The sequence below is a fragment of the Siniperca chuatsi genome, linkage group LG11, assembly GCF_020085105.1.
Source record: "Siniperca chuatsi isolate FFG_IHB_CAS linkage group LG11, ASM2008510v1, whole genome shotgun sequence".
NCBI lineage: Eukaryota > Metazoa > Chordata > Actinopteri > Centrarchiformes > Sinipercidae > Siniperca > Siniperca chuatsi.
The window spans coordinates 18,600,378-18,619,842 of NC_058052.1; the positions used below are offsets into that span (position 1 = coordinate 18,600,378).

The window sequence follows — 19,465 nt, forward strand, 5'->3', positions numbered from 1 at the left end:
TGATTGGCTCTGTGGAACATTTGTGGGATATTGGTTTTCCTGGACACTTTTTAGTTATTTAAAAGATGCTTTAAAAGCCCTCTAAACCAGGGGTTTTCAAAGTCTGACACTGTCATTGTCAGTAATGTCATTAAATATTTTTTGTGCAACATACATACAAAAGCTCATATTAATGGATTTTGTCACTCCTATTATTATTTCTTATTTCTATTTGGTAGATAATCATGCTCTAACTTTTGGAAATACAGTTCCCATAATGCTTGTTAACAGGAAGTGTATTCCTTGAGTTATGCTGTGAGTTACTTGAGCCCGTTATTTTTAGCCTATATTTGTTTACATTTTGGCAAATTGGTATCATTAAAAGTATGCCGAATTAGCTATTAGCAGTTGCTGTTTGCAGTGTACCCATGGATGTACAGACAACTATCACTGGATTACTTTGATACTTAAGAAAACTAATAAACGTGCTGATTCTCAGGCAAGTTCTGGAGTTATAAGATGCATCTTTTTTTCTGTGATTTCTAAGCGGATTTATAGACGTTTATACGGGATGGATATCAGAGATAATAATATCCTCGGAAAGTGTAAGCCACTGAATCTGCCTCTTAAAAGAAGTTTTTCCTTGCCACTGTCGCCAAGTGCTTGCTCATAATGGGATTTGTTGGGTCTCTGTAAACAATACAAAGAGTATGGTCTAGACCTGCTCTATAGGAAAAGTGCAATGAGATAACTTATGTTATGAATTGGCGCTATATAAATAAAGTTGAATATAATTAAAGTTATCAAATAAATGTAGTGGAGTAAAAAGAACAATATTTGCCCTTGAATTGTAGTGGAGTGAAAGTATAAAGCAGCAGAAAATGGAAATACTACAACACCACAACTATTATTTTTTAACTACATTATAGTGCATTATAAACCACTCATTAATTGTTTATATACTGCTTACATATACTAAATAGGGTTACTTCATGACCTTCAATTGACCTGCTTGTAGTAAAAAGTGTCACAAATTTTATATCCACTAGAGGGTGCTACAGAAACATGTTTTGGAAGAGCTTCAGAAACTTTATGAATAATTTACTTACTGTGAGAGTCATATTTAAAAACACAAATCTAGTGACATAAGTGTTTCTAACCTGAAAAAAAAAGATGTGAAACCACAGCATTAACTGATACATGAAACAACAGAATTGATAGCTAAGAATATCAGACAGGAAACAGTTTAGTTGGACATTCAAAAAGGTTTTCCTTTATTTTTTTTTCCTTATTTGCCTGTTCTTTGCGTTACACTCTGTATAGTGAAATGAGGCCTAAATCCACAAACCATCATAGTCACAACTGCAACTATTGCATAAATACAAAGCAACATACAGGTGATGCTCAAAGCGTGTATGACATGAATGAAACACGAAAGAGGTTACAGTACACAATGGCAAGGAAAAACAAAATGCAAACATTCACAGCAAAAAAAAAGTAACAACTCGTGTTTTTTTTTCGTTTTCTTCTGTCAGCTTTGGTTTTATATGTTGCATTCTCTCACAACGACCTCAATCAAAAACTTAAAGATGGTTTCACATATTGATAACAAAACAGGCTTTACAGAGGAGGTGAACTGATGTGTACCATGAGGGTGACCTTGACAACAAATGCTATAAGGAAAAAAGGACAAAGAGGAAGTAGGAAACAATGATGAGAGAAGTATGACTCTGGGTTTATGTCGACACTGAATGTGTCTCACATCCCACGCCCCAAGAAGCACCAGATTTTAGGAATCCAGATGAGGTACTAAATTGCACGCAACAACATAAGTAAACTTTTTACTGATGGTCATGATTGGTTCTTTCCTCACAGCAACAGTGTTTCTGTGCAACGTGTCTTCATCAAGATTGAGAGAATAATTAACAAAACCACAAAAAGGAGAAAAAATATACAGAAAGCTCTCATTAGCTCAAATGTTTCCAAACAATAAATATGTAAAGTTCAGAGAAGAAAAACCACACACACACACACACACACACACACAAACAACTTCTCAGCTCAGTCAGTCTGAAAAAAGGTAAACCAAAGATCCAACATGAATGTATGTGTGCTAATTCTTAATGAGTGTAGATTTGACTTGTAAAGGGAACATCTCCCTTTTCAAGAGCTTCATATATGACCTTAATTCAAGCAATGATACTGTATTTATATAGAAATGTTTTAATAAATGTGCAGTGCTTAGTCATAAGGATTAAAGTAATTAATTATTACACAATCTCTGGTTGTCTAAAGATAATATTTATTGGCTTTGTCCCTGCCCATTCAAAAACAAAATGCTAAAGCCAACTCTTTTACAACTGGAAAAAACATCAAAAAGATCAATTTGGAAGTGTGCTTTTGTCAGTGCCCATACTGAACGGATATAAAGTGTTGATTTGAAATCAATGCTGGTATATTTCCTTATACTCTTCTTTTTTTTTTTTTTAAACAACCACATGCATTTACATCTATGGATAAAGATTCCTTTTTTCCTTTATATTTGAAAATCAAAACAAATCAAAAGGTCATTTGCATTCGTAAACCTTTATTTTCTCCCCACATCTGTGTTTGGCAGCAGTGGAGTTTGTCAGTCTCAGGTTTGTCCGGGTAAAGTGTTGAATGTGTTTTAAGTGTATGTCCGAGTGCCTGCGTGTGCTAGAGTAGCAGTGTCTTCCGTCAGTGGTGGAAGGTGGGTGGGGGCTTGTGGTTCCCTGTCTTCTCCGGAAGGCTTTCACAGTTTGTCCGTATCAGGATAGCAAAAATAAAGACAAACTGTAAGAGAGAGTAGGGGAGGAGTCCTGCCCCCCCCCGCAGGCCGCCTCCCCCCACTTTAGTTTTGTCACTCGTCCTCGTCGTCTTCCTCCTCTTCGCCGTCAGACAAAGAGGTGCAGGGGCGTATCTGCCGATAGCCATCCAGCCACTTCTCCACCATCTGGGTGACGAGCGGGTGGTTGCGGCGCCGGGAGCTTTTCTGAAGAGCCACCAGAACCCCACCCTCCGTCACACAGCAGTCCAACCACTCCCGCAACAGCTTTTCCTGTTGCTCTTCATTGCCCATCTGAAGGACAGGGGGAAACAAATATGGCCGTCAGAGGGAGCTGTATCACTAAAATCAGGATATCTTATACTCCTGCTCTTAAACTAGTGTTGACACAAAGGAGAGAAACCTTTTGCACAAAGCTTGCAAGTAAACAGGTTTCGTGCCCATAACAAAAAAAACAAACATCAATCATTAGCTAAAAAGGACAAACAAGAAATCTATAGACACAGCAGGGGAGGTGCTTACTTCCTGCGCTGAGAGGAAGTGAATGTGAAGCAGCTTCCTCTCGCTGTCGACCAGCGGCAGGAACGTGACAGTCACGTCATCGTCTGTGTTGAGGTTGGCGCCCGCGCCACGATTGTCGAAGCCGTCGTTCTCCATGGCAACCAGTGCTGAGAAGTGGCCTCGCGTGTATCCAAGAGCAATCGGGCTCTTCCAGCAGAAGCTCTGCTCCCACAAAAGGGGCAAGTACACACCTAGAGAGAGAGGAGGAAGTAGCCAAAAAGAATCAGTTTTAATCGTTTCCAAGAAATACATTATGTCTTTATGAAAATCGAAATTTAAAAAGCAGAGGGGTTAAAGGTAAGAGATGGCCACTGTTGATTTACATTCAGTTCATTATACGGTTTGTGATTATCTTTGTTGTACAGCACATTGTTTTTTAAAGCCATTTTTACAGTTGTTGTTATTACACAGTCTAGTGCTTAAATACATACAGTAATTACATGTATGTATGTATTGGACAAATAATAAGAAATTGTATAGTTATAGCAAGTGTGACATCACCTTATGGTCTAAAAATCTGATCTTGGTTCATCCTTCTCAAAGTGGCATGATTAATATTAGCGTAATTAGTGTTAATTACCACTTAAGAAACATTGTTTTTGCATTTGTTCTGACCAGATTCAGGGCTCTCTCCTTGGTCTTCAGAGGTTTTGGTGCTTTTACAGTGAAGCGTAAACTCAAAGAGAACAAAAATCAACTTGAGCATTGCTTGTAATACAATACAGTTTACAATACAGCTTTGCTCAAGGGAAAAAGATGTTAATGTTGTTTCTGCCTTTTTGACCAAACTTAAACTTTTTTAAAGTTTAAAATTTAAATTTAAAATTTTTGTTTGTCCCCTTCAATAAAACTTTCTTCTTATACACGTTCTTTTGATAATGAAGTGAATCATGGGCTATCATGTGAATATAACACATTTTTGGCCAAAACTGTCCTCTTTTATTCCCCCTCCCCCATCTTGTCTTGAAATGTCATAAGAAATATCCAGTGATGGAACAAATATTCATACCCTTTATGTTAGTAAAAGTAGCAATACCACAATGTAAAAATACTTCCTTACATGTGAAAGTCCTGCATTCAAAATCTTAACCAGGTAAAAGTATTATCTACAAAATGTATTTATAGTATCAAAAGTAAAAGTACTCGTTATGCAGCAGAATGACCTCTGACACAGTTACATCATAGAATTATTTTCACTGATGCAAAAACATGTATATAAGCATTTTAATGTTGTAGTTGGTTGAGGTGGAGCTGATTTTAACAATTTTATATAGTGTTGCATTAATCAGTATCAATGCATCATATTTTATAAACTGTTCATACGTTTTGAATGTAAAATCTTAACCTGCAAAGTAACTAGTAACTATTGCTGTCGAGTAAAAAGTAAAAAAAAAAAAAAAAAGATCTGTAATGTAGTGGAGTAGAAGTATAAAGTAGCAGAAAATGGAATTACTCAAGTAAAGTACAAGTATCCCAAAAGTGTACTTCAGTACAGTACAGTAGAGTAAATGCATTTAGTGCATTTATTAGCTACAGTTATACACCAAACAATGCAGAAAACCATTCGTGTCTCATATTTCTTCAGTTCCAAAGCAGCTCTCACGCCTCATGAATACCTCTGTAACTGACACCACAATAGGAAATCCTTTGTTTAACTCCTCTCCCAGTAACCACTGTGTTTTTACTGGGTTCACTTGGTCATCACAAACTGAGCTCCCCTCCCCTATAGGCACCCATATGCACGCCTTCTTTTGTGTGTTTTACATTGGCTCCTGGCAACAGTAAATCACGATCCATCAGGTAGACTTTACCACAAGCAGTTGGCCATTACAGAGCACTTTCATCATCCCCTGTACAGCATCACTCAGCAGGCAAACTGAATCCAGGCTGTTTTTACTGCTAGCCATAAACGTACACCCCACTCTCCTGTGTTTGACTCTGGGTTCTGATGGTTTACATATGTTCACGTGTCTGGATGTGTGTGTGGAACACTTCACAGCATTACAATACATTTCTAAATACGCTCCTATGACAGGCGGGGGTGTTTTTGTTATGTTGTTTATGTTATTTTGAGTCACACAGCACTAAAATACCCCTTCAATAATACAAGCTAAACTGATACATGTTGTAAATAGCAATTACTGATAGATCAGAGGGACAGTTATGTCAGCTATGTAAGCTATGCAGACACATGTAGGCTGGAGCTATTTCACAAAGGAAGTCTAGTCCTTCTACACCCACTGGACTGGAGCTGCGCTCAACATTTAATGATATTTGACCAAAACAACATTAGTTCAAACGGTCAACTTTTCACCTTGAAAACGGGTGTACCCGAGTGTTTCGCCACGGAAACTTTTGTAATACTTCACTCCATAGACGATAATAGGCCTACGAAGTATGTGTGCAAGAACGAAAATGTGGGTCTGCTCCAAGCTGGATCCTGGCTGTAAAAGAAAGCACAACACAAAGGGGAAAAAACTATTAGAAAGGCGGGGTCGGTGAAACTACAAAGCAAGGATTCTTGAATACTGTACATTCCCTCTGCCAAGTTACCCAGCACACTCCAAGTGTTCAAACATGAAAAACACACACAATTACTGTGCTTTCACACCCAGATATAATAACAGATATAATAACAACCCACCCAAATACTTAGTCTACGAGGTCACGCAGAGCAGTGAGAAACAGAGAAGTGCTGATGACAGACAGGATGCACATTCAGAGGGCATTACAGATTAAGTATACTGCGGTGAGAGCAGTAAAGCTCCCTGCATAATTCATATATCATTAGTGTGTCACATTTTAAGCACATGAAGTTCCTGTCCTCCATATTAATGTGTGTGTTTGCTTTCATGTGCACGTACCTGACTAGCTAGGGAAAGGATGAAAGCCCAGTCTTCCTGCCACTGTTCCTCTCGGAGTGAGAAATGCAGGCCGAAGCTCTGGGAATACCACGACTCCCACTCTTTCCAGCGTGTGTAAAACCTGCAGCACACACACACACACACACACACACACACACACACACACACACACACACACACACACACACACACACACACACACACACACACACAGTGTTTTGTCTCTGATATTATCTGACCTCTCTGTGCAGAAAGGTGTATGACTGCTATGCCACATTCCACCACCTCTGTTGTGGCTTAGGTTGGATGGCAATTACTCATCATATCTAAATAGTAATTTTCTCACTGAAAACCCCACACTTTATTAGAAATAGACATGAGTCACACTGGGTTGTTATATTCATGTAGAATAAGCCTCAGGCCTTAAATTGTTTCAGTGATCCCAACTTTACACAAGAGGGAGAGTTTATTAATCTCTCTCATTTCCAGATCAAAGTCTCAGATCTCTGTATGAGCCGGCAATCCTAACTTTGGATTCTGGATATGTATCCCAACATCTAAACCATGTGTCCCAATTTCCAACATAGTCATGCAATGCTAAAGGAAAACAAAATATAACTTGAGACTGTTGAATATCAAGTTTCAGCTGTTTCTGACTAAAACCTCAACCTGCTCACTTTTTGTAAACATTTCTCTGTAAAACAGTCGGCTAAATGTTTAAAGTATGAGAATAAACATGGATGAGATGTGGATGTTTTGCTATTGGAACCTAATGCTGCAATGGTCAAGAATTTAGTGTACAAACACACCTGTTTATTCCGTTTGTAGTGTATGTACAATAAAAAAGCAGTATATTCACCTTTTTTGCCCAAATTAAAAGGTGTCAGCTAATTAAAATCATTCACCAACTCATCAACAACTCACCAGCACTCGCTGAAATTCCTGTCAGTACTCCTTCTACTATTGATGTGTGGTGCATTATGTCATTCAGTCTGCTAAACACACGTTTGAATATGCCTGAGACTAGATGCAAATCAGAATGCCATGCTGTTCACAGGTTTTGTTTTAAAGGACTATAAACACACTGTAATCTGCACTCCTAGTCCCGGTCTGCAGGCCTCACCAGTGAGAACAGTCATGCAGGCTGTCGTGGAGGGTCTTGCGGAGCACTGAATCCTTGTCATAGATACCCCATGTAGCCTGCAGCACGGAGTCGAGGAGACAGTCCCCTGCTGTGCGGTTCCACAGAGCGTACAATCGACTGTCCAACCTAGTCCCGAGCTCCAGGGACCAGTTGATGATGGGAGACTCCTCCTCGAGTTCTGAACAAGAGGGGAGCAAAAGTTGAGTGCTGTTTCTCTCTGCAAAACCTTTCAGTGGTACTAACTATTTGACCTAAAAGAGAACACACTGTGCTAAGAAATGCAACAGTGTTTTTTGTTAGAGCAAGTTGCAAGACAGGTGATGGCATTTGAAAGGACTGTTTGCGAGATTGTTAATGACTACTCACACCAGTCAAAATAGATTTGACATTATGATGTCTTTATGGGTCTGCATGTAAACCACAAAACCAGATGACTGTGAAAAGCCAGGTTATGACAGGAAACCAGAAAAGATATACAGTATGCAGATACGCTTTACTGTGCGAGTTAATATTTATAACAGAAACAAGATGCAAAATGCAAGTCAAAGTGTCAACTGCTGTTGTTTTTGGGTTAATAATAAAAATGTCACACTTAGTATGCTGCTTTGCCTTGTGAATCTCTTTAAGCTGCATTGCTGCTTGCAGCTGAACAGACAGAACACTGTCTGATTTGTTCTTCTGTTTTGCGTTATGGTGATGCAACTGGCCAATCACAGCCCAACATTAAACAAAACAGCACATTGTTTTTAAAATTCAAGTGAAAGTCTGTGATGGCTGAATACTCTGAAGCAGAAATTGACTGTGGAGTTTAACTGAGTGTACATGGTCAGTTATCAGATTTCTACTCAACCTTCTACCATATTCTTATACCAGTGCTGATATATTTAAATGTATTTACATTAATATGTTAAAGGAACAGTTCACAGCTCACAGTTTTTCCTCTTACCTATAGTACAGGGTCATGATTTCTGGAAAGAGACTTTGCTGTGGAGTTTTTCAAATGTATTTTTTGGCGCTTTCAGCACCACAAGCCGAGTGCCATATAGTCCCATTATATTAAAAAAATGCCGACATCTCTACGGTCGATAACACCAAAACGCGGCAACTCACACCAAAACAATCTAGATGGATAAATAACACTACAGGTAAGAGGAAAAATATGTATTTTTGACTTTGGGGTGAACAGTCCCTTTAAGAGAAACCTGTTAATGATATGATGCAACCACTTTAACAGATTTCTGGGGGGTTGGAGCATTTGGACTGGCGGTGGAGTGAGACAAATGGCTCTGTTGTGGGAGAGCACATAGTCTTTTCTTACTGTGACCATGTGTTTGAAATTTACAAGTTATCTTTTTTTTTTATCTGTGGAAACTGATTTAGTAGCAGAGTTTTTTTTTTTTTTAGTTTAAACTTACAACATAACAAGATCAATATGTTTCTGTTCACTTTAAATCAGAGAATTGAATTATTCTGGATGCAACTACACAAAGCTTCTTGCAATGATCTTTTCTGTCATTACACTCCATTGATACTTTTCCTGTCCTGGGTTTTTTTCCCCTGCAAATGCACACACACCATGCACCACCAGAAATTTGGTGAAGGGTTTTAAGCAGTGTTGACAGGCTTTGTCTTAATCTCGTCACCTGAAAAAGGGGACAAGGTTTTACGTTCACATATATAATGCAGTGCAAAATATTTGACACATGGGCTGATTACACAGGACACATAAATAAGCAGGGCACAAAAGAAAGAGTGCTGCAGGAAAGTGGTGCCTTCGAAATGTGTGTTTTTATTTGTGTGTGGGGGGTGGGGCATTCAGTAGGGATCAGAGACCCCTAAAACTCAATTAGGCTGATTAGGGCAGATGCAATTGGTACAAACGATAAAGACAGACCGCCTGGCAGAGTGACAAGCAGGCACGCAAAACACTGTGTTGGCAAGAGGGAAAATACAAGTATTATAGCACTGCCAGTATTCGGCAGCATTCCCATTATAGTATACAGTCTGTGAGGGGGTTCCCTCTGTTTGCCAAGCCGTCAGACCATCAGTGTCATCTTGGATCTGGTTTCTCTCTCTCCCTCAAAGCAATTGCATCTATATGCAAGCGCAGCATGTGATAGGTGTTACAGCAACACTAAGTCATGAAGTTCACAGAGTAAATATTTCACCTTTTTGTACGTCTCGGTCCAGCACCTCATCAAACAGTTTTTCCTGAACTGCTGGAGGCAAGTCCTCGATGTCTGAAACAAAAAACAAAACAAAACGAGGACTGAATGACAGAAATTAAAAGAGGGGGTTATTAGAGCCAAGTCTTATTTGTATTCACATTTTATTTGATGAATGCATTATTTATCTACTTAAACTAGCTTTAACACTTTAACACTGAAATGACTGATAAGGCCAACTAGAAGTTTTTTCTGTCGTGGCTCATTTCAACTCAAGCCATCATGTTTTGTTCTTTCCACAATGGCAACTGGCTTTCACTGCATGCTCAAAGCTCTTGTCAACACAGTAGCTTATTCTTTGGCTAAAATAAATGAATCCATTGACTTTGTGGAACTGAACAGAATGGCTTTCTATAGTGGCCAGAAGCCAAGGTCTGCATTGTCCTGAACACTCTGCATAACAAAAATCCTTAGCTTAGCTACCAGCAACAGACTGAACCATAATAGTTTTTCCACACAATGAAATAGCATTGTATGAATGCAATTTTACAGAGAAACATTGGCAAAAAAAAAAGAAGCTAAATATAGCTTTGTCATGAACGAGAGACATGCATCGTTGGCGGGCTGGTATACTCAGTATGTAAGAACAATGCTCAGACAGTGAGCCAGAGGTAGCCCCCATCTTCTGGCAGTTGGAAACAGACAACCGTAGCATTATGTCCTCTCAGCATCCAAACAACAAGCAATTTCATATGCCACAAGTAAACAAAACAAGCATTCTATCACACACTTGGCAAGCCAGAGGGGATGGCTAGACTATGTTTCTTCAGCTACAGAGTTTTAAATTCCCCTTATACAAAAGAAAATACACAATTTGACAGCTTCTGGAATTCATGTTATGACATTGTGAGTGCACAGTTGTTTTTAGCCGATTACCTCCACCAAAGAGCCTATGTTTTTGGTCATATTTGTTTGTTTTCTGATGAGGTGCTGACCTGCTGGCAGGGTGAAGGTCACCAAGTCAGTGAGGAAATAGCAGGTAAAGTCTCCCTTGCGCTGGTGAAGAGAAGCTGCTACCTCACGACGGATCTGCTCCGTTAGCTCAGGACACACCATGGCTGGAATACACTTGACTGCCTGTTGGGACACCTGCAGAGATACAGGGAAGGAAGTATAATCTAAATAAAGAGTATATGAGGCTGATAATTCAGCAAGAGCCTTTCTAAGAATTGTAGAAGGTAGTATTTCACAAGTAATCACAAAATTAACTGATGCAGAAACAGCTTTCAAGGGCACCAATCAATGACTGGCTTCAGCTACCTCGAATGAGTCACTTGTCACTTTGATAAGGTGGATATCTAAGATCTGATCAAAGGTGTTATTTGTACAAGAGAAAGAGATCACCTGTGAAGAAATCACTTTGTCTAAAACATACTGCATAAAAAGGCAGTAGTGGCAGACATAGAGGTTGGACAACAGCACGTTTATAACATGATAAAATAAGTCATTACCAGAGGTCAGGGAACTGTTCATGAGTGGAATGAGTGAAATTCTGTAGGGATAATCTATATTGGGCATATATATTTAGCCTAAGATGTTTTCTACAAGTGAAACTGAAACAGGGTGTAAAATTGCTAAGAAAGGCTAAAGAGAGAAGAATTAGGAGGGAAAGAAGCAAAATTATGATGTGTGATGAGTGCGATGAACTTGAGACAATCTCAGTTGTCTTGCAGTTTAAATACATTTCTTAAGTTGAGAAATTTTCTGGAGATACCATTAAAAATAATCCAGTTACAATTACTGTGTTTGCAAGCACAGAGTGAGGAGTGTGTGGCTGAATCCCAGTCCCTTTCCTCTCTACAAACTCTTTGCGCCCTTGTGATTCCTCCTGGCTGATCTCATTGGATGTTGAGATTAAGAGACTTTACAAGAAAAAGCTGCATCATCTCTGGCACAAAAACAAGCTGCAATCACACCATAATTCAAGGGTATAATTTCCACCGGAGACCCTCCAATTTTTATAATCCAGTTTTTGATCTCCTAATTTTTTAGGTTAGAGTTAACATATGAATCACACAAGGCAATGTAGATATGCTCAAATCCTTTAGCTAATTTTACTTTTTTTCTTGACATAGGCATTTGTTTGTTCCTAAAACAAGAATGGGTTATGCTTTGTTGGAAGTTCTCTGCATGTTTTATGCTCATGTAATTTTTTCTCCAGTAAAACTTGTAAATTGCACAATTATTATGCTCAATCTTTTGAACTCTGTTTTACCTTTATGAAAGTTATATCTTTTGGAGTGTAGTAGTAGGTAGTAAGTGTTTAAAGTGGTAGAGTCTAGCGTGTGGTCGTAGTGTAAACAGAATTCAAAAAGATACCTCTCCATCAGCCTGTCACAGGTGATTCCTGAAAGAGTAACAATCTATTGGTTGTCTCTACTGACCTCCGTGAGTAACACAGCCAGCATGTCCTGTCTCTGGAAGCGGATGGCGAGGTGGACTAGCGTGAAGCCGTCATCAAATGCTGAGGGCCGATTTAATAGGCGCACCTCGTCTGATTTTAGTTGTCGTGCGATATCACCTCCCGATGACTTGTAGGCCTCCACAGCTGCCAGGTCGCCTTCCACAACACCTTTCAGACAAAGGGGGAGAAGGGAAAAGGTCACATTTATAAATGGCCCATGTAGACATGGTTTCAAAGTGAAGATTTTTTCTTTTGATACTTTTAAATAGAAGACATTTACCATAGTAGAGCCAATTAGGAGTGTACAGTTTGCACAAAGAGAACATTTTGAATTTAAATTAGAAGTTTAAATGTATTTACACATTTTTAAAGTGTGTTACTTTTTATGGAGACCTTCAAACACAGAATTGACAACATAAGGATTAATATAAAACAAAGGATCTGAGAAGTAAAACAAAGTTTTTAAGTTTTTGTCTGTATCATGCAGATTGAAAGGGACAGTTCACCCCAAAATCAAAAATACATATTTGTGTGTATATATTACCTATAGTGCTATTTATCCATCTAGATTGTTTTAGTGTGATTTGCCGAGTTTTGTAGATAACGGCCATAGAGATGTCTGCCTTTTTTTAATATAATGGGACTATATGGCACTTGACTTGTGGTGCTGAAAGTGCCAAAAAATACATTTGAAAAACTCAACAGCAAAGTCTCTTTCCAGAAATCATGACCCGATTACTCAAAAAAATCCACAGATTTGTTGTGAGCAGTTTCATGTAGGAACAATTTTCTTTCTGTGGATTTTCATCTTTACGGCCGATAACTCAGCAACTGACACCAAAACAATCTAGATGGATAAATAGCACTACAGGTAAGAGGAAAAATATGTATTTTTGATTTTGGGGTGAACTGTCCCTTTAAATGACAAATCAAATCAGAAACTGGTGAACATGTTGATCACTGTGGTTAAAAATCACATCATGACTGTGCACAACAGATACAAAAATTACTTATCTTCAGAACAACCTTGTGTAGAGGACATTCTGTGCTCAACCAAAAAGTCTAAAATATTAGGGCTCAGAATGTGCTTTATCTCTGTCGCAGCTGTAACAGCTTCGAGACTTCACTGACTTTGAAGTGAAGGGGAAAAGACAATAGGGGGCTACATTGTGATCTGTTATTTTTTCTTAATCTTCAGTCTTAGATCTTAGCATGAGGGTTGAAGGACGTGTTTGATCAGACAGATGCAGGTGTTTACTTTTCTTTACTTTTTTGGCACAAAGTGCAAATATTACTAACTGACAGAAGCAATTTATGTCAACCACTAGCACACAAACCCAACTACTGACTTATTTACCAAGACAGTTAAACTATAGAAACATACTTGATTGTGTGCCACAGAAAACACACTACAGTCTACCCAGTCTATGGTCTTTTGCTTTGAAGTTATTATGCTAAGTAAGTTATCATTACAGTGATCCATCAGTAAAACCTTCCCCTCAAAAACACACACGAACTACCTGGATGTTCAACTCTGAATTTTTTTGTCCATGAACACACTACACATTTGATGCTCAGCCATGAACCATTTTTGGTCTAATTCTGTGTTTTAATGTAGGAAGGAGTGAAAAAAGTGGAGGTGATGTGCGTGCACAATAGTGAACTGTCCTGAGAGGCTCGAGGATGGGGATATTTTTAGTCCAACTCCAAAAATAAAGCAATAGTACACACACAAATAAAAGTTGACTAAGAATGAAATGTGGATGGTTGAATAATCAGTTATCAGTTAGACACAAGAAAAGTTGTCTGTTTTAGGTTTCAGCAACAATGCCAACCTCGGTTATTGTGATCAAACCAGCAACACAATGAGATAAAGCTGTTGAAGGAGAAACTGTTTGGACAAGTATGTTATTATGACAATAAAACAAAATCAAACCTTAAAGTGTGAATTAATTTCAGTGCTACATAGCTGGAATACACAAATTTTCTCTTTCCATTTCTAGCATACAGTTAATGCCTGTGTGGTATTCTCTCGTACATTTGACAGCATTAAACACTGTTGAGCTTTTGTTCTCATGTCAAAGGACCACACACAATGCTCAGCTGCAAAATCTGTGTGTGAGTGAGACCGAGAGCGAGAGAGACATGGAGTGGTGGGTGGAAGAACTCGCTGTGCCATGTGGAGCTGGCTAGCACTGTGAGATGAGGAGAGAAACTACACAATAGCAGCACAGTTTGATAGAGAGGGATCACAACCACTTTCCACAAAACACTCCATTAGTGTGGGTGTGCCCGTAGCCCTGCAGTCAGTACTGTACCCACAGATCCTTTAGAGAACACAAAAGGCGAAAATATGCAAAGAGGCGTACACTTAACAACAGACTGATGAGACAGAATGGATCAGGCAAAGTGATGCTGGTCTTTTTCCTCCACACAGTGCATGTTCTTTTCTTTCAATAATGTGGATAGTGGTACCAAGATTTGGATAGCAGACAAATTTTGGTAATAAAATTGCCTAATTTTGACTAATTTTGTCATGTTTCAAGATAGTGACACTCATATCTAGAAACTTACTGAAACAAGGAAAACTGCATGATAGACAGGTTTTTACAGAAGCCCCCATAGGGCAAACAATCTTCAGGGATTTCCCAATTTACAGGAAAACACATTAAGAAAATAAGAAAAATAGAGTCCATTTTTCACATCAGACATTTTGACAAGTGTCATTAATAACATTCAATTTAAATGCAAGTTCCTTGGTATTCTGTGTGTTGGCTCACTGACATTTCTTACTGAGACAGCAAATGGACCAGAGATATTAATAATGCATTAATAGTGCTTTTCCTGCACGTGTGTAACCACACATGTAAGCAACATCAGTTAAGTTTAGGGAGTTGGGTCATCCACACTATTTATTTTTGACTTCTCTTGTATGGGTCATGCTATTTTTAGTGCAGCAGGTCCCTTCGGAAACTAGAGCATCTATCAGAACTTTGAGGCCACAGTTTACAAACACTGACGTCTATAGATACATAATTGATAGACAAACCTCCCCAGCAACACAGGACAGACTCATTTGCCTCTCCTCAATACAACTGGGCTATGCACTCCCACTATGTCCTTTGAGACTGTAGCTGGGTCACACGTCATTCACTCACTCACTTACATGATTAGGTAGTTTGCTATATAGTCAGAATTAAATTGAGATATCAAATACTTGTGAATCATCATCATCTTGTGTCACAGCTGACAGATGTGGTAAGCCATTAGTGTAACTTGCATGTCAGTCATCTCAGGAGCACAGGCGAAACATTGCATTGTGGGTGTATTGGCAAAAAGCAGTGTGCAAAATATGGATCCATTAGTCTATAGGCAACAATTTTAATAATCGATTAATTGTTAAAGTAATTTATCAAGCAAAAATGTCAAAAATGTTCTGGTTGCAGCTCCTCAAACATGAATATTTGCTGCTTGTCTTTGTTTTCTATGACAGTAAACTGAATATTTTGGGGTTTTGGACCGTTGTTCAGACAAAACAAATGATGTGCATATGTCTGCTTGCACTCTGGGAAACTGTAATGAGTATTTTTCCCAAGAACAACTTATTAAATCGCTCATGAAAATAATCATTAATGGCAGACCTAAAATTTTCCAAAGTACAAGTAATGAATTTGGTGGCAAATAGGGAGTGATTTCGGACTTGGATTTCATTTCCTTCAAGGGACAATGGAGAATTTACATTTCCTGACATTTCCGGTCAGATAAGGAGAGTTAACACTTGAATATGCTAAAAGAAATCACACCCACTCACATCAGAGATTCTCACCAGACGAGACTTAGTCCAAGGGGACAAGCCACACAGACATGAGGGAATTCACCATGTCACATGTAATAAGATACCCACTGTAGGACCAGAAGCAAACTAACTACAATGATGTTTCTCTGGCATTCAGACCGGATTGTTCCTTTGCTTTTAAGAATGTAGCAGCATGAAAAACCGTATAACTATTAATCACTACAAGGGCTTTATTGGGATATAAAATACATGTGTGGCTGTCAAATTTGTGCTGTCAGAGGAACACAGAAGAATTGTCTCTCAAAGAGACTGGAGGTTGAGTGGGTGTGCATAAGAAATTCTACACAGCCATCGCGAAGACAGGAGAAAGAGTGAGATAATGGAGTGAGAGAGGGAAAAACAGCAATCACTAGTTCTTAAAATGTTCATCCTCTCTCCCTCCCACTCCACATTCACCAGTCTACGGTGTGGGTGGCCGTACACTTGCTGTTTGTGTAGGGAAGTTTTACACTAACTGAATGCAGGGGATTTCTAAGCATATACAATATATCAGCATCAGTAGGAAGCAAATCAGAATCATCTGGACTTGGCTATGTAAACTGTATTGCAGCTAATTACCTTACAGATGGTAAACCCATATTAATCATTTACACAAATTCTGGGAAATCCCCTTTCACAGCCACCCATTTCTCTGTTGGCCTGCCTTACATCATTCAGTTGACTTATTGCCCAACTCATAACATAACAAAACACAAGGAGAACAAGTTGAATATACTTCAATAAATCATATATTCTTGAAACTCACCAACACAGGCATTGAGGAACAGCCAATCAGTCCTTCTCATCCTGTTCTTAATCTGCTTCAGTTTTTTGAAATCCACCTCCAGTTCCTCTTTACTCCCAATCCCAGCCCCTGACGCCAGTTCAATCCTCTGAAAGTCCATGTTCACCTCTGACTCCCGTTTTGAGGTCGGGGGTGACCTTCTTTGGCTGCTACTACAACCCCCCATCCCACTTACCACACTCCCTACTCCTTGCCCAACCACATGCCCAACAACACCCCTCCTGTTGTCCCTGTCCTGTTCATTAAGTTTTGAGGAAGGTTGTTGGCTCTCAGGCTCTGATGCCAGTTTGATGGGTTCAGCTAGCAGACTATTCAGCCTGGGGTGGTCGCAAACCACACACTTGAGTGCCTTGGCCCAGTTCTCGTAAGTGCAGGCAGTGCAGGTCCAGTGCTGTGCATGAGTGTTGAGCCTGTTACGGTCATTATATTCCTCACAGGGGTCTGTAGTGGTGGCTGGGGGAGCAGGGTGGCATCCAGAGCCTGAGGTCTGGGGTGACTCTGTGGGGCTGCGTGGATGCTGGGTATGTCCTTGATGGGTTCCATGTTGCCCATGCTGTTGTTGTTGTTGAGCCTGTTGCCTCTGGCACAGGCACTGGGTGCAACGGATGGCCCGAGGCCAGTTCAGGTAGGTGCACATGTGGCACGACCACTTGCTACTAGTCTCAGGTACATCAACAATGCGGACACGTGGTCGGGCACTGGAGTCTGGACAAATAAGTAAGCTGGAGCCCCCCTGAGATGGGCTTTTGCTGAGGCCTGCAGGGTTCCACTGGTGCAGACTGGCATCCAGAGCAGGGCTGCTCTTGAAGGGCTCCTCAGTAATGATGGCACCCCCACTGGGCCTCTGAGCGCGGCACATGGTGCACTTGATGGCTGACGGCCAGTTCTCGTATGTGCAGTATTCACAGGCCCACTTGGCAACCAGCTCGGTCATCGTCACACCGCCGCTGAGGGAGGCTTCCTGCCGTTCAGAGGGGTTCTCAGCTCGGCAGATCCACTCTTAAGGAGATCACACAGCAAGCAGTTCACTAGGGTACAAAAAAAGACAAGATATTTTAGCAAAACGCTTTGATGTTATACTAAATAAACATACTGAATTTGACTACACTAGATAATGAAAGAAGACAAACCAAAATATCTTATAACTCAAAGGCAACCACTTCTGAAAGGTAAAAGGATTAACAATACACTTGAAAGAAATGTTTCTGCATTCAAAAAGGCAAAATATGGTGCTTAACTTTCCAGGTTTTCAGGGGTAAATCTCTCCAATAATGCACTGTTACACAAAACCTAGACAAAGCATGCTTTATTACAGCCACGTGTGCCACTCAGCCGTTGGGTCATTTACTGTCAAATCTAAAGTGCTGTAGGCTCTTGATCTGCCACTAAAGAGCAATGTTTAGAGACCCACAAAGCAAAGTGCCAGGACCAAGCTGCAGCCTGGAGTGCAACACTGAACCTCTGCGCTTCTATTAAAACCTGACACTGGCTTTAAACACATACATTAAGTTACATACACCAGGCAAACGTGCCCTACAACTGAGCTGGGTAACAAGAAACAAGGACATATGAAACCAGACACCCAGCAGGGAGGCGCGTGACTGGTTAAGACACTTACTGATGCACTGAAATTGAATGTGCCCCAGCCCCAAAGCCTTTTACCTACATATGAAACTGAATTATCCAAACCACTCGTTTGCCCGTGTTACATTCTGAACATTATTTACGAGGCAAAGGCTTATACGAGAAGTTACCGTTACCTCGCTGAGGTAGCTCAGGCAGAAGAGTTGGTTGTACTGTGTTACACCACGCCTCCAAGTTTACCAACACACAGTGAGATATTCAACACATTTGAGAGATACGATTCCCCAGAGCTGTATGTTTTGTAGGCAAAGCTAACAAAAATGAATATGCGCACAGCAGCCTTGCCCATGTTTAACAAATGAGGTAGTAACGTTCAACCTGTTTACTTGTGACTAGCAAAGTGTTTAGTGCATAAAAACAAGTTCAGAGTTTAATTCAAATGAGCAGTCCACTGGTGTCGTGTGCATTTACAGCTAACATTAACGTTACTTAACTAACAAACTAGCTAACTAACGCAGCTAGCTGTTTGTTATCTTAGTTGACAACTAGGCTACGTTTGTTTGGTTGCCAGCCAGAAATTATAGCCAAGCTAGCTGGCTGCTCGCTAACATTACGGGATTATGTTTTGTCTCTCTGCCTGTAACCGTTTGAGAGGCCCTTATTAACTCTACAAAAAGCTCGTCTAACGTTGAAATCCTTACCTTTGCTTTGCTGTGTTGACACTCCTCAGTTTGCCACTGCAGCCAAAACAAATGGAGCTTCCCCGAGCTTCCCCCCAGACCAGAGAAACCCAATCCGAACTCAGGCTTCTCTCACTTGACCGACACTAACCGCATATTTACTTCTTTGGTGCGCCGTGTAGTTGGCAGTTGAATGTCCATACATACCGTGGAGCAAGAACACCCCCTAGTCCCGTCCCTCGGCCGTCTGCTTTGACACTTTAAATCATTGTTACCCCTTTCCCGATATCCAAACACCAAGCTTACGGGCTTTAATGGCGGCACAAGGGAAGGGAAGCAACCGATGCAGGGCTAAAAAATAAACTACGAGGGAGAGCAGAGGGCTCTGGGCCGTGTTACAGTCAGAGGCAGGGTCAGGATTTACCACCTGAATCTGCCAACCAAGCTGATTGGTTGATTTTTGAGTATCCTTTGCCACTGACCAATCAGATTCTACGTCTCTCATTCCATCTGTTAAAAGGCTCCGTGGAAGCAAAACAGGCTCGAATGTTAGTAATAACAACGGCAATTTGGTTTAG

The 19,465-nt window shown here is 40.1% G+C and overlaps 1 protein-coding gene across 1 annotated transcript; it reads right to left on the reverse strand.

The window, feature by feature from the left end:
• Window positions 1-1,224: 1,224 nt before the first annotated feature.
• zranb1b (zinc finger, RAN-binding domain containing 1b) lies at window positions 1,225-19,337 on the reverse strand. The gene is made up of 10 exons (XM_044213348.1): window positions 18,909-19,337; window positions 16,585-17,651; window positions 11,964-12,151; window positions 10,515-10,668; window positions 9,523-9,594; window positions 7,334-7,532; window positions 6,211-6,331; window positions 5,661-5,790; window positions 3,308-3,537; window positions 1,225-3,079 (listed from the first exon to the last, which is right to left on the reverse strand). The coding sequence occupies exons 2-10, from the start codon at window positions 17,555-17,557 to the stop codon at window positions 2,861-2,863; spliced, it is 2,286 nt and encodes a 761-aa protein (XP_044069283.1). The 5' UTR covers window positions 17,558-17,651; window positions 18,909-19,337; the 3' UTR covers window positions 1,225-2,860.
• Window positions 19,338-19,465: the final 128 nt, after the last annotated feature.

What these genes read in the sequence shown, in the direction of transcription:
- zranb1b (XM_044213348.1), bottom strand. Translation starts at nt 17,557, where the DNA reads ATGACCGAGCTGGTTGCCAAGTGGGCCTGTGAATACTGCACATACGAG. An exon ending in GTTCCTCAATGCCTGTGTTG is followed by an intron (nt 12,152 to 16,584) that starts GTGAGTTTCAAG and finishes TTTGTCTGAAAG; the next exon opens with GTGTTGTGGAAGGCGACCTG. An exon ending in GACCTTCACCCTGCCAGCAG is followed by an intron (nt 9,595 to 10,514) that starts GTCAGCACCTCA and finishes TTTTTGTTTCAG; the next exon opens with ACATCGAGGACTTGCCTCCA.